The sequence below is a fragment of the Notolepis coatsorum genome (assembly GCF_963971535.1).
Source record: "Notolepis coatsorum genome assembly, chromosome: 15".
In the NCBI taxonomy this organism is placed as follows: Eukaryota; Metazoa; Chordata; class Actinopteri; order Aulopiformes; family Paralepididae; genus Notolepis; species Notolepis coatsorum.
Genome location: NC_140179.1, coordinates 12339480 through 12355790, shown reverse-complemented (window position 1 = coordinate 12355790; position 16311 = coordinate 12339480). Strand labels below are relative to the sequence as shown.

Genomic DNA, 16311 nt, shown 5'->3' with positions numbered 1-16311 from the left:
GTCAGGCTGAGCTCATTGAGGTGATTGAGGGGAGGCAGAAAGCAGCAGAGAAACAGGCTGAAGGCTTCATCAAGGAGCTGGAGCAGGAAATCACTGAGCTAAAGAAGAGAAGCACTGAGCTGGAGCAGCTCTCGCACACTGAAGACCACCTCCACCTCCTCCACAGCTTCCCATCTCTCTCCACCCCTCCACCCACCAAGGACTGGTCTGAGGTCAGTGTCCACAGTGATGTGAGTGTGGAGATAATGAGGAGAACTGTGGCTCGGCTGGAGGAGACTCTCAGTGAAGAGATGGAGAAGCTGCCTGAAGTCAAGTTTGTTTACCAATAGGTTAACCTCTTTAGCCCGAGCCACATGACATCACGTCATAAATCAATGTCTACAGAGTGTATGAATGAAGTAGCGTTTTATAAAAAAAAAAATTAAACGTCTCCAAGAGTAAACACCCTAATCATGTCACAACAGAAGTCATAGTGTATATTTTCAGCAGTACGTTTGTTTACCAATAGGTTAAAGTGTTATTAGTGAGATTTTAGTTCATGGAATGTGTTAAAGATTCTGCAATTATCCGCCATTTTGAATTTAGGGCATCCAGACCTCTCAATGAGCGTTGACATTTTTAACAACTACATTTCCTAGCGATTTCCAGCGTCCTGCAAGCAAATTACTTCCTTTCTCTGGATTATATACCACAAAACTGAACGTTATTGGCATAGATTGGAGCGCAGTTAGTTTGTCTACCTTCTGTGAACATTTAGCAACCATCCGTGTTGAAATCCGATTCAAAATGGCAGACCTGTCGCAAGAATAAAAAGCTGACTGTATTTACAGTAGATTTAATTCACAGTTCTTGCTACATGCCTGGTGATACTAAATCCAAATTTAACTCTGCCATTGGGAAGAGTAGATTTGGCCCGATCCACAGATGTGCAACTTGGCTATAATAAGGTCATTTATAGGCCTGATATTCAATATTCTATAATAATATTTAATGTGTCCGGATGGCAGAATTCAGTACTGTATCTACCTTCTGTTTAAATCATCTGCCATTTATTAATTTGCTTAGATTTTTTTGTACACGTGATCTCAAGAAGGTCCTGAACGAGCTCAGTATCAGTGTTTCATGTCTGGTAATTTTTAGCATGGTATTATTCACCGTCAAAAATGCAAAGAGAAGGGGAGCTCCAGTAGCTCACCACGTACCGCGAGTGCTATTTCAGCGCCGTGGACAACCGCGCTCGCGCAGATCTGGGGCTGAGCGCGTTCGAATCCCGGACGGCAGCCGTGCCTTTCCCAGAGTGTCTTTCCCCCCATCTGAACCCTTTCAGCCTGCTTCTGTCGGTCGAACTTGACCAAGTATGAATGCGACGAAAAAGCGATAAACGCTAAAAAGAACCAGCTGACTGGTCAAAGTTTTTAAAAAAAAAATGCAAAGAGAAATCATAATTTATATTCTCCTTTGTTTCATCACAATTTACTCAAGCCTAGTAACAGACACTGTATTTCTGACACTGTGATTACATTCCCTGAGATCCATAGATGTCCCTAGATACCAATGTGGAAAATAAAACAACAATGACAGCAGACATTATACATATACATACATCTGTAATGGGGAAGTGCAGAGAATGTGGGAATACAATAAATCAACAAGGACCGAGTCTAACGAGTGCAAGATTCATTTAATGCCTTAATGGCATTAGGAATGAAGGAGTTTTTAAAACTAACTACTACCAGAGGGCAACTGCTCAAACTCCCCATAGAGTTGGTGAGAGGGGTCACCCACTATCTTCCTAAGCACTTTGTTGTGGATGTAGCTCAGCTGTTAGCTATATGCATCATGTTATGTTACGTTACGCACAACGTTGGAGATGATTGTGGGGGTCTGGAGACTAATAAAGCTCAGTGGGTTTTTGCAATAGAACCAAACGTGTCTGTCCGTCTCTTACTACGCAACAAGTACTTTTCAGTCAAATGTCCTCTGTTATATAGATGTTGTGCTTCAGGATGGGAACTTCTTTTGTAGCAGATTTTATTTGTCAAGCTTGGGAGAAGAGGCAGAACACTGTGTTTAACCCTTTCACTACCACATTACCAAAGGGTTAACCCTTTCACTGCGACAATACAGGTTAACCCTTTCACTACCACGGGACAAAGGGTTAACCGTTTCACTACAGAAGGTTAACCGTCTGTAGTGTGGTAGTGAAAGGGTTAAGGCTGAGCTGTAATCTGTATTTATGTAATTCCTATTTACATAATGTAATGTAATAAAACACTGCAACAGTATTTTTAGTGTCTTATAAACCCATGAGGGTTGGGCACTTTGTAATCAATCAATCAATCTACATAATATAGATCTGGTTTTGTCTCTCAGCAAATAATAGTGGTTTTGAATAGTTGTCCTGGAATAATTGTCCTGGAATAATCAAACTATGTGAAATAGCTAAGAATACTTAACTGTACACAACTATATGCCCACACATTTGTTCATACACGCCTAATTGAACAGCTAACTAAATGGATGTTGATGCATAATAATGTTCTTGCAATGCACAAGTCCCAGTCAGGGTTTCCGTTAGAAAAAATTGTTGCCGGTCTCCGTGACCTGCAAGATTTCAACTACCGGACAAATGAGATTAATTCCGGTCATAGTTTATTGAGCTTTAAAACAATTGAGATAGGCAGGCTATATAAAGAATGTCATCCTCAAGGCATGTAGATTTATAATATTATTACTTAAAACTAGGCTACTTTTGCGTATACAGTCATTAATATATTCCAAATAAAATAAGTCCCTCGATACTCCGTCTCCGTGCTGCTGCTGACTTGAAATAAAATAGACCGCGTATGTGGCAGTCGGTCCGACAATAAACAGCAGTCTGTTATAATCACATTTTTATGAGCTAACGAATTCCGTTATATTGGACATTTGTATTAATTATATCAAGCGAAGAACTGAGAAAGCAGAGACACGGCAACATTATCGTGGTTTGCGTGACGACTCTCTCCACCTCAATGTCACGCGGTCGAAAAGGGCGCTTGTCTATTGGACAGTGGAAATGTGTGTGTGGCTGCGATCCTGTGTGTGCGCGCGCGCGTGTGTGTGTGTCTGTGTGTGTACTGCGGAGCCCAGATCAGCGGAGCCGAGTTTTGACATGGCATTGATCCATTGTTCTATTGAAGCACATTATTACCACCATCCTCTCGCTAAACAACTTGTAGACCACGGTGTTTTTATGAGTGCCCACAAGTAGCTGTTTTATTAATAATATAATAAGCCGCGCGCCTCGGTAATAATAATAAGCCGCGTTTTTTCTTCCTTCTTCCCAAGATGCACAGACATAGATAGATAGATAGAGAGATAGATAGATAGATAGATAGATAGATAGATAGATAGATAGATAGATAGATAGATAGATAGATAGATAGAGAGATTAGATGCAGTGTGCTTGTTTTGCAGTGAGTGCTGCGAGCAGTGGTAATAATAATCACTTCCTATATTTGGTTCGCGTTTGGTCCGCTGAAGCGAACCGAGACCTACGTTTTTAAAGCTCTCGCTGACAACGTCGTTGTCATTATTAGAAGCAACGAGGAAACAAATGTAATGATCGTTTCGTTCATCGCATAGGCTATTTAATTTTAGCCTATTTTAATACAATTCAAATAATCAAATTGTGCTTAGACTCAGGGAATTATTTTCACCGGACATTAAGACCGGAGAAATTAAATATGTCGGACTTCAAGAGATTTTGCCGGACAAATACCGGTAATTACCGGCTAACGGAAACGCTGGTCCCAGTACAGAGTATGACAGTGCCTATTAATATGGACGGTTGCCATTCAATTCATTATTCAATGTGCATTCTGCATCCATTCAGCTTCCAGTCTGCTTCAGAGGTGTTTATGTGATGGATCACGATTTATGTGGGTTTTTTTTTTTTTTTTTTTTTTTATTATTGCAAAACAAAACTTATTAAAAGTCAGTACTCAACACACAATGTATAATGAAACTTTCAGTAAAGGTGGTTAAAATATATGCAAGTACAGAAACAGGATAAAACAAAAATAGTCAATAATAACATTTTAACCGTATACAGTGTATATCCAGCGAAGTTACAATTATATAAATGTTAGTATATAATATACCCCTAATACCTATTTTCTAAAACCCTACACACATATGCTCCAGCTCAAACCCCCCCCTCCCGGACCCCCTCTTGGATAGTACCTCCATTATCCCTCACTCCTAACCAGACATCACCATTATAGGCTAGCTTTTATTCTCTCCACCACTTCTAACCACATTGACATTTTGGATTCATTGAGCCCCAGAATTCTTGCTGTAGATATTTCTTGATATATCACATCGAGATATGTAAGAAACCACACTTTCCGGCACATTTTTTCCGGTTGAAACCAACGTGATGCGATCAGTTTTTTAGCTACTGTGATACCCGATAAAACCAATCTTTTTAGTTGTGGATTCACTGCAAACTCAAAAACATCATTCAATAGCAATACCGCGGGGTGTACAGGTATATTCCAAAATACGAGTATTGATAATTGTTGGGACACATCTTTCCAGAATGCCTTAACTGGTGGGCAGTCCCAATACATGTGCATAAATGTTCCTTCGTCCCCATTTGTACATTGGGAGCATTTGGAGTCTTGTATAAGCCCCATTTTGCACAGCCTTATAGGAGTCAAGTATGTCCTGTGAATATAGTTCAGATTGATTTGTTGATGATCCGGGTTCCTTGATGTAAGTCGGACATTTGCCCAGGCTCCTTGCCAATCAAAGTCATTTTCTAGGTCTGGTATATCCCTCCTCCAGACATTGTCTAGTTGAAGGGTTTCATACGAGGACGTTAGTAATTGGTGATAAAAACCTGATACAAAACCTCCCAATGTATCTCTTTCATAGAAAAATTTGTGGTATCTGTGGTGTTCAATTGGTATGTGTAATGGAACACCGTGAGATCTCATACAAAGTCGTAACTGTATGTAAAAAAGCCATGTGGACTCGGTGAGGTTAAACTTTATGCATATTTCGACATAACTACAGAGGCCCTTGTTATTAAAAATATCCCCTAATGAGTGTATGCCTCTTTCTTCCCATATAGGGAATCTTATAGGTCGTTTTCCCATTAAGAGAGCATTGTTATTGAATATGGGAGTGTGATTATGCCATACTTGAGGGTTAGGAAATTTCCTTTGTGTTTCCCGCCATGTCCTGATTGCATGGGTTATTATTGGGCCAAATTCTCGCTCACAATGCTTGATTGAAAGTTTAGTGTATGCTATGTCTTTCAATCTCTGTGGGGCTACTATGTTTTCTTCTAATTTTCTCCAAGATACCAAAGCCTCGGGGTCGAACCATATCTTCTTCAATGGTCTTAATGTGAAGGCATTAAAATATTGTAAAAAATCTGGGACTGCCATGCCACCGTCTGCTTTATTTCTCTGTGCGGTGGATCTTTTTATGCGAGGTGGTTTGTTATTCCAAATAAATTTGTATGTGGAGGTTTGTAATCTTTTCCAGTAGCCCTCTGGAGGAGGTAACGGAAGCATTGAGCTGAAGAAATTGATTCTTGGTAATACATCCATCTTAACTATTGATACCCTTGCCTGTACTGAGTTTTTAAGTTTTGCCCACCTGTCCAGGTCGTCCTTGATTTTGTTCTGTATTTTTGTGTAATTGTGCTTCACCGTTTGTCTTATGGTGGGAAATATTTCCACACCCAGGCATCTGAAATGTTTGACCATGGGTATCGCACCTGGGAGGGTTGTCTCTTTTTTTGCACTGGTGTTAAGAGGAAGAAAAGCCGACTTAGGCCAATTTATTTTAAATCCCGATAAATCACCAAAGTTCTCTATCAACTTGAGTATAAGCGGCAATGTGTTGTTGGGGTTTTGCATGAACAATATTACGTCGTCCGCATATAAACTAATTTTATGATGTGTGCCCTTGATTACTATTGGTTCTATGTGTTGGGATTGTCTTATAAATTGTGCTAAAGGTTCTAATGATAGATCGAATAGTCCGGGACTAAGAGGGCAACCTTGTCTGGCTGAGCGTGATACCGGAAAGATATCGGAGATGAATGTGCCTGTTGTAATCCTGGCCGATGGGTCCTTGTATAGTACTTTAATCATATCAATGAAACCTTTTCCTAACCCCATCCTTTCCAATACTGCCCATAGAAACGACCATTCCAACCTGTCAAATGCTTTCATAGCATCCAGGGATAGTATCGCCTTAGGTGTGATGTCCTCTTTGTCTGTATCTAGTACGTGCAGTATTCGCCTTATGTTATCATTGATCAGGCGACCTTTTATGAAGCCTGTTTGGTCCGGATGAACTAAAGACGTCATATGCTTTTGCAATCTGATGGCTAATATCTTAGAGTACAGTTTGACATCGGTTCCGAGGAGGCTTAAAGGACGGTAACTACCGCATTCAGTGGGGTCTTTGTCTTTTTTGTGAAGAACTGAAATGAGTGCGGTATTTTGGTGTTCAATGAAGCTTCCCTCTTTGACTGAGTATAAGATCATATTTAGTAATAAGGGTCCAAATATGTCCCAGCAAGAAATGTACATTTCTGATGGGATACCGTCAATTCCCGGAGCTTTGCCGTTTTTCATTCCGGATATGGCCTTCTTGAGTTCTTCTAATGTGATCGGTACTTCTAACTGTTTAGCGTCTTCATCCGTAAGTTTAGGGAGAGTAATTTGATTAAGATATGTGTCTAATTTGTCTTGATCAAAGGTCGTTTCTGAGTTATATAAATCAGATTAGAATTCTTTGAATGTATCGTTTATTATTTTGGGTTCTGTTACTAGAGCTTGTTGTTTCCTAATGGCAGTTATATCTGCAAATTTTGCATTAATTCTTAGTCGCATGGCTAATAGGTGACTAGGTTTAGAACCTTGGAAGTACTGCTGTTGTCTAGTGCTGCGTATTTGCAATTCCGATTTTTGTCTGTACATTGCTTTGATCTCTGTCTTTAGAATGTTAACTTGGTTATCTAGTCTAGTAGAGTTGTTGTATTTTAAAGAATTAAAAAGCGTTGAGTAAAGCGTTTCCATTTCAGACAGTTTTGTGTTTTGATTTTTGCGCAATATGGAGGTAAATCTATCCGAGAAATCCTTGATCATATTCTTTACCGACATCCATAATATTCTGGGATCTTGCACCGAGTTAGCATTATCTTGTAGGAATACTGTGAGAGCTTCTTTAATTTGTGTACTGAATTCCTTGTTGTTAAGCAGCATCGAATTAAAACGCCATCTTGGGGCCCGGGTAGATAGTGTACCAAATGTTGCTTTCAGGATTAAGTAGCAGTGATCTGATAGCGCATTGGGTGTCATTTCCACTTCATATTTATCAAATATTCTCGGGGATGCAAAGACGTAATCAATTCTGGATAGTGTGTTGTGTCTCGCCGAACGACAGGAGTACTTGCGGGTCATGGGGTTAAGTGAACGCCATAAATCAGTTACTCCTGTTGATTTCGACCAATCTTTTAATGCTTTAGATGAATTCTTTTGTTCGCTGGAGAAGGAAAGGTAAGTTTTGTCCATCCTTGGGTTCCAAATGGCATTAAAATCCGCACCTATTATATATGAGTACTCGGGATGGTTTAACATTTCTCCTGTTAGTGAAGTGAAGAAACCCACTTCGTACAAATTCGGGGCATATACCGCTGCCAATGCAATTTTCCTGTTATTGTGTATGATCCTAGCTATAGTTATGCGCCCCTCAGCATCCGACCATACCCCTTTCAATTCGATATTTAATTTGCGTCTGACGACTATGGCTACCCCTCTAGTTCTCGTAGCAAAAGAAGAGTGACTAATATTATGGTATATGTTATCCGCTAACGTATTTATGTCTCCCTCTAAAATGTGCGTTTCGCTTAATAGAGCCACGTCCACATGTTCTTTTTTCATCAGTGTAAGCACACTTTTGCGCTTGTGTTGTTTGTTTATCCCACCGGTGTTCCATACCATTATATTCAAACTAGCCATAGTCTATGCATGTTTTCGTGTAGTTTTTGGTAATGTTTCTGGAGTATGAAGCTACAATAGATGCACATCCAATTAATGAGGTCCCGTTGAGAGCTGAGCTTAAAAACATATATATATACAAATAAAAATCCCATATTTTCCCCTCACCCAGAAAGTCGAACATGCCTGTGTTCCAAGAACACATCCTCCGCAATTGACTTTCTCCCATGGTCCACCGGATTGCCCAAACTGAGCATTGTAATCCTAATTTTCCTATGCTCATTGCCATAGGATCTAACATTTCCATTCTATTACAATAGAATGTCGCTTTTGGTCTTGCACCTTCCCTTACTGTAATGAAGTATTGTGATAAATAACCTAAAGATAAAAATAAAAAATAAAATAAAAAAAAGAGAATAAACCTTTATCGACATATTCCTTTGAACCCTCCACCAACGTGTGGGGAAAAAAAAAAGGAAAAGATTGTAGAGCAATATTGACACCTTAATGTGAAGAACATTGGAAAAGAATAATGTAAGTTAAAATATATTTAAAAAATATAGAGTAATATTGACACCTTAATGTGAAGAACATTGGAAAAGAACAATGTAAGTTAAAATATATTTAAAAAATATAGAGTAATGAGAAGAAAAAATTAATAAAAATAAAAATCAATGGAAAGATATAGATAAGGAATAAGAGATAAATAATTATCAACGTGGAGAAGCCACTAGAACCGATTTAACTGATTAGATAAGATAGAAAAGCAGCGCCTTTTAGCGCTTCAATGTGCCTTTAATGGAGTGATTACTTAAATTGTTAGAATAACCTTGCTGTGCTCATACGTTTATGTGTGGTTAATTTTAAAGTATTATTAAGGACTGATTGCACTTCATTTAATTTATTATCTGCTATGTGTATGCACACCGAATGTTATTGTTAAGGGGTCCCCACACGGCGAGCGATTTTAGCCAGGCGACCGATTTTTTTAGCGAGCCGACCGGCAGAATTGTATCGCCTCCATTGTTATGAATGAGAGAACCCACACGGCAGGAGATTTTGAAGCGACGGTCGCGCAGATATTTCTGTCGCCTCGCTAAATATCGCCTCGATCCTATTTTTGGAGGCGACGGCACAAGGACAATGAGGAAATAACATGACTTCTACAGTAGAAGTACTGCAGAAGTTCTACTGGTGTATCATTTGTACACCTTTAATGTATCAATACATTCATTGATCAATCTACGTATTATTACCATGCTACATAAGGTTATGTTCATTATTATTAACGGGAACAATTTAAATAAATAACGTTAGTTTGAGAAGCTATAGAGTGGCCGCTTGTCATTAACTAATAAATGAACAATGCGCCACGATGCACCTACTAGTGTTTTAATACTCGGGTAACAAAATAAGTTGTGGATGTTGACAGTTTAATGTCCATGCTGCAGCTGATGTAGTTTGTAAGGTTTATTGTCCAAAGAAAATTATGGTTGATAACAAAACAGTTTGCGTCTTCCGTGAAAAAAAACATTCTCTTTCAGCTGCTGCATAACATTACTTCAACAGTCCAATCGGTGGTAATGAACGTATCATAGCGACCAGGCATGCAGTAATGTCAGGAAGAATGAGGAGAGGTAGTATTCGTATATGGTGGTTTAATTCCAGCTCAATATGGGTTTTACAGGTTAATACTCTCTCGTAACGCACAACACAGCTACCTGCGAACCCGCTTCACAACAACCTAACGTCCGGTCCCTTCGGTCCGCCCTCCTATATCTCCCGGGGGGAAACACCCCCAGCTAAACAGAGCGACACATAGTTATTATACCTGAGAACGGTCGCCTCTGGTGTGGGGGGCTAAGCGATTGTCATTGAGCGACAGGCGATCACATCGCCAGGCGACGTCTGTCGCCCGCCGTGTGCAGACCACTTTAGAGTTGTATGCTTCGTTGTCATGGTGCCTTATATTCTAGAAGGTTGTAGAATATACTAGTGCCTAGACTATTTTACATTCCAGAATGATCTAAGAGACCCAGGGCATTTGAGCGATAAACCTAGAATATTCCAGATAGATCTTTTTGCATTGATATTTATTTGTCCCCTCAGAGACCAGAGACTGAAATTATAATGTATTATGAATCGTATTATACACAGTACACTTTGTTATAGACGACTTGCATATCGTTTGCTACTTTGATGAACACAACAATGTCATTCCAACACTGGTGGAATGACCTCATTGATGAACACAATAAAGTCATTCCAACACTGGTATATATTTAGAGAGAGGCTTAACTGATTCCTGCATTTTCGTCATGCTTTGGGTTATTTGCTGCATTTTGATTCAGGAAATCCTCAGCTTCAAAGGGTGTATATGGACCTGACCTGCGGCCGTTAGTGCCCAAGAATGATAACAGCGCCGGATATGCTAGCATTGGCTTGTAGCCGGCTTTGTACAGCTTTTGCATCACTTCTTTGTATGGTTGACGTCGGATGATGGCCTCTCTGCTCAAATCTTCGTAGATAAATATTGGTTTATCACCATACTTCAGCTTCCCACGTTGGTTGCGAGCATATTTGATGATGTCATCCCTTGTTGTAGTTTTCCGAAGAGTGACAATGATGACTCTCGGCCCGTTGATACTTTGCCCCTGGGAACCAATTCTGTAAACTTGTTCCACTTCTGGCACTTTGTTTGGATCGGAGTTTTCCAAAATCGTTGATAACTCTTTTGGAAAGTTGATGTCTTCGCAGTTCACTGCTTCATCAAGCCCCACAATGCGGATGTTATTCCGCCTGTGGTAACGATGGGTTTCTAGTTGCCTCTCCATCACTTCGTTTTTAAGCAATTTTATTTCCCTCCGATATTCATCTTTAGCTCTTTCCATCTCTTCTCCCATCTCTGTCAAGCTACCTTCGTTCGCTTTGACTGCTTTTGTGTTTTCTGTCACCGAAATCTCCACTGTCGTGATTCGCACGGACAGCAAAGTGACTGCTCTCATAACCTCTTCGAATTTAGTATCGATGTGTTCAGCGTGTGCGACCAACTGTTCTTCTACGTGTGCTTTGAAAGCGATCATCTGTTCTTTTATCAGGGTAGTCAGAGAGTTGAAGTCGGGCTGTGCAACTGAACTGCTTGTGTCAGTTGATGTTGTTGGAGCAGTGAGGGATCCGATGGATGATCTTGCTATTATCTTCTCAAAATCGCCTGCTTTTTCCTTCACGGTACTTTTTTCTGATGTTCCTGCTATGTTGTCATCTGTTGTCTCCATCTCGGGGCCAGTTGTCCTTGGTCCCTGTGTATTCTCCTCTATATTCCCCGCGCCGGGGCTCACCAACGGATCTGCCACAGCGTCGCCTGTCATTGTCTTTGACCGAGTTTCAATCTGCGCCGTTAGCTTTGCCGTTTCTTGTTTCTTTCCCGTCTTTTCCCTATCCCTAACCATGTTGTCTTTTGATATAGTTAGTAGAAGGTCTTATCAATACATACGATGTGGTCTAGTCTCTTTTGGTACTGTCCAAATAAGGTTTTTAAACGAAATTAACGATAACGGGAGCGGAGCTATAACCAATTGCGTGCGCTACATATTGCAGCTAAACCGGAAGTCGTGGGTTTTATTTTAGTTTATTCTAGTGTGCTTTATTTCTGGTTTTCTCTGGTGAGCTGTCAATCACCAGACACCAGTTAATTGTCATGCGGCATGGCAGGTGTGTGGGCTTGATTGGTGTCAGGTGTGCAGTGCCTTTAAGTAGGCTTGGTTGACTGAGTTCGCATGCTTGTCCATTTCATATGATCTGCAGGCACGATTAGGGTGAATCCATAATATCCCTCATTCTGGGATATAATAATATTTTACACATCCAAATGAAGTATTTGTGGCAAATAAAGTACAGTATGTGGCATAAAGTGAAGATAAGTTTGTGTGTGAGAGAGAGAGAATGTGTGTCATCCTTTGATCATTTGTTGGTTTAGAGCAGGAAATGGGAGAAGAGGTTCATGTGAAGGGTTAAGGTCCACGTCACCAAAAGAGGGAGGAGCCTTCTAGGTTTCATTGTTTAGTAAGTGAAAGTAAACTGACTCGCTAGTCTATATTGTTATTGAACAGAAACAAGTTACCTCTAGCCTTGTGAACTGAAGACACTAAAGGAACCGCAGGTGAGTTAATATGTATATGAATCTTCAGCAATGAATAATATTTACTATTCAGCAGTGGCTATTTCTGCTGACTATCGTGGTCTGGAGGTACAGTTCTCGTTTGGTTACATGTTAGGTCGCTTTCACACAGGGGCTGTTTGGTCCGGACTATCGGACCAGAATTCGATAGTCCGGTTTTTCGGGTTTGTGTGAATGCGCGTCGAACTCGGTCCGCGGACCAAACACGCGAACTCTGGTCCGCCTGAAAACGTAGGTCTCGGTTCGGCTTCATCGAACCAAACGCGAACCAAAACGTAGGAAGTCACCTGATAAACTGCATCTTGGGTAGAAGGAACACCGCAGCTTATTATTATTATTAATACCGCAGTGCGCAGCACACTGCATCTATCTATCTATTAGTGCGGTGGCTTAGCACCAGATTTGAGAAGGATGTGGACACGCCGGACAAAAGCACCAAATTTTCCCCACGTGTTCCTTATCATCATAGCTTTCATTTTGGGGTAGGGGCCACGTCATCATGATGGATTTCAAGATGGCCGCCATGTAAAATCAAGGTTCTGCCCATTAATAAATATCTTGGTCCATAGCGGGCTCAATATTTGAGCGAACACAAAGGTATTGGTATCCCTGTAAACTAGAGAAGCTAAGCTTTCTATTGGTATCATTTTCATTAAGCCCAACTGTTGGGAAGGGGGTTTTAATAGGCAATGATTCAAAATTATGTAAAATTTTCGCCTAGAAAAAACTGCCATGCTCATCTTCCAAAAGGTCCCTTGGATATTCACATGAATATATCAGAGTGCACATTGGTTTTATAGGTACCCACAAGCCTCTTCTTTCCAGACATACCCACTTTGTCCAACTTGCATGCTATTTGGGGCAATAATCAAGCAGGTTTATGCATGTGGTACAAATGTGTCGAACATTCTAACAACTGCCAAAAATGCGAATGTTGGGTTAGGGTTTGTTGTTAGAATGTTGAACATAGAAGATCAATTTTGGTGTCAAACTATACATTTTCTGGGTCAATAAATGTGTTAATGCTATGAAGAATGTCACCAGATGAATATTTGTACCATTCTAACAACATATTTACATAATTTTGTACTTGTTTAACAGTCAGACATGCATGAATCGAATAGACATTTTATTAGGATCACTCGTTACATTTATTATTATTATCATAACTCTAGCCTGTATAGGCGTATTTAACTGTTATGGAGATATTTTCGCGGGTCTTGTGCAGTGGTCTCGTGCCCGCGAAAATATCAGAATGTTTCATAAAAGGTCCCGCGGTATACTGGCCAGCTCTCAGTGCGCGTCTCGTGACAGCTGTCGTGGACAGCGTGATAAGGGACATGTTTAAAAAGGCAAAACATAATATAACAGGTAAGTCAAGTGTCATTACTTTAGTTATCAAAGCTGGAATCTCTGGACATAAGCAATAGGGATGGGTACCGTTGACATGGTACCGGTACCTGTGAATCGATACCGGTACCCAACGGTACCCTTTTTCTGTACTTTAGTCTCTAAAAATGTAATCTACCTACCTCAGTCGGAAAAAAAATATCCAAACTTCAAATAACTACACTTTCGACCGTTTTCGGCTTGCCATTGCCCCGACTGCTTTGTTGTTGAATCAAGTCAAATCCTAGGTAAGTGTATTGTAGAGGAGCCAAAGCTATATATTTAGGTTATTGTATTATATGAATGTTTATATGTTTATTTTTATAACCTTACATTGAAATGGCATTAGGAATATTGATTGGATTTAGATAAAGTCATTGAACCGTATTATTTGTCATAATAGAACCTTCTAGAACATTTGTAACTGAGGGGTACAATTCCCTGACTGTATTGTTAGATATGATATTTAATACCACTACCTCATGTACTTTAACTTCTGGCCACCCAGTACAAGATATAAGTATGATGAACACTTTCCCACCTGATGAAACGAATCCACACAAATGTACCAAATCGAAGGTTTAATACAGCAAAGGGTGTATACAACGATCACTTAATTACATTTATGATTTGAAATATGAAATATGCACTTTTATGGCAAATGAGTATTCGTAGGTAAATCAACATTGAATGTCCAATCTCTGGTTGCGCAGGGAGTAAGTATACAACCTGGAATATTTAGGAAACGATAGCGATGGTACTTAAATGATTATAGCTGGATACACTAAGGGGGGGGGGGGGTCCCGCTGGTTGTAAGACAGTAGGAGGGGGGGTTAGAGAAGCCGCTGGCGGTATCCCATCTGGCCGACGGTGTCTTGGGAGAATCCAAAGTCTTGGACACGGTGCCCACAGAACCTCGGACCGCAGACGAATACAGCTGGACCCTCTGTGGACGGTATCTGCCGGTCCACAACGGAGAGACGTGAGGCGACCTCACTGTGTAGAGCGCCGTCTCACCTGGAGTCCTCTCCGGGGGGTAATTCCAACACTCCGCAGTGTTGGCCTTTATCCATGGAATAATCAAAGCACACAAAGCATAATCCAAGCCGTGGAAGGCTCGCCGTCGTCCGGGTAGAGTAATCCAATATACAGGTCCAGTCGTTCTTGGCCCGGAGCTCCTCGGATGCAATCACCACTAGGGGTCTGACCAGCCTGGTTAAGCGTCCAGATAACGTCAGGAACGATGGGGGTACTGATAACTTTAGAACTCTAACCGAACGATGCACCATACATAAATAGACTATTATTAGCTTAATAGAATACGTCCAACTCGACGGTATAGTGCCAAACTATGACTATTCAACTATTAATCTACACGATATCTCAATGCCTATTCTGGGGCCAAGTAGGCCTTACTACACCGCACGTGCGTCGTGGGGAGGCTTTGCGTCTGTCACTCTGTTGGAGGGTAAAGAACTGGACTAAAAGAAAGTTCTACTTTACTTGCGCCATATATATATGCGCTATGAACAAATAGTACCATTCGTATCTCGCCCGACATATTCCTGCGCGGAACCGGGGCTTGCCTCGACATGTTAGGCGGCACGATTGAACTTGGACCTAGGGGTATGGCAACCTGGCGCCAGGTTCTCGTCCAATGGTAGAATGAAACTATTATGGGCTGTTTAGTAGAAACGGGGATATTCAATGCATATTGTACAAGGAATATACAGGGGATATCAAACGATATACAAATACAATTAAATATATATATATAAATAAATATACATATTCGGTTTAATCTGATCCTTCACAACAGCCGCCCCCTAATTAGTCCCACCTAATTAGCTAAGCAGAGACAGATTAACCGCACTGTCTACCACTCAAGGTCCGCTGTAAGGGTCAGTCAACTCACAAAGTCATAGGGTCATGGTCATCATCGATAGTATCTGGGAGTCGGGGCAGTTCTATGAGCCTCGCCACGGGACGTGTGTAGGTGCGCCCTTGGACGAGTACTTCAGCTGCTCGGACCTTGCCATCGGCACCGGTGATCACTTTGCTTACGCGGCCAGCCGGCCACATAGCTCTGGGTAGTGACTGGTCAATAATCATGACGACTGTTCCTTCTGTCAAATTGTCTCTCTCTTTTACCCACTTCTGGCGGGTCTGTAGAGACGGTAGGTAGTGAAGTAGGAAGCTGCTCCAAAACTTGTCAGCTAGTACTTGGCTGTACCTCCACATTCTTCGGCCGTTCGCTTCTTCAGGCCTGTACATTGTCTGGGGTAGCGCGGGGTCCAGCCGCCCCATTAGGAGTGTGTTGGGGGTGACTGGGTCGACATCTGCTACATCACTGGAGACGTAACCGAGGGGCTTTGAGTTCAATACTCCCTCGATCTCCGTGAGGACTGTCATTAGGACTTCCTCCGCCACAGTCTGGGCTCCGAGTACGGCATACAGGGCTGTCTTTATAGAACGTACTTCTCGTTCCCAGGTTCCACCGAAGTGGGGTGCGTTCGGGGGATTAAACTGGAAGTCAATCTGGGCTGGAGCGAGGTGGGTCTTAAGTTCTGGGCCCATAGCTTGGAAGCTCTCTCTCAGCTCTCTTTCTCCGCCTTTGAAGTTGGTCCCGTGATCAGACAACAATGTAGACGGTTTTCCTTTCCGTGATGTGAATCTCCGGAAGGCCATAAGGAATGAGTCTGTGCTCATGGTCGGAAGGAGCTCGATATGTATCGC

The 16311-nt window shown here is 41.3% G+C and overlaps 2 protein-coding genes across 2 annotated transcripts in view; one reads left to right on the top strand and one right to left on the bottom strand.

The window, feature by feature from the left end:
• Window positions 1-16311, bottom strand: part of LOC311241670 (clathrin coat assembly protein AP180) — a gene marked incomplete at its 5' end in the record, with an annotated part of 113513 nt that overhangs the window by 46886 nt on the left and 50316 nt on the right. The window lies entirely within an intron of this gene.
• The window catches only part of LOC311241601 (zinc finger protein RFP-like), a gene marked incomplete at its 5' end in the record, with an annotated part of 29997 nt that overhangs the window by 745 nt on the left and 12941 nt on the right, over window positions 1-16311 (top strand). The window contains 1 exon segment of the mRNA XM_084330479.1: window positions 2-282. Coding sequence (XP_084186605.1) covers window positions 2-282 — 281 coding nt within the window.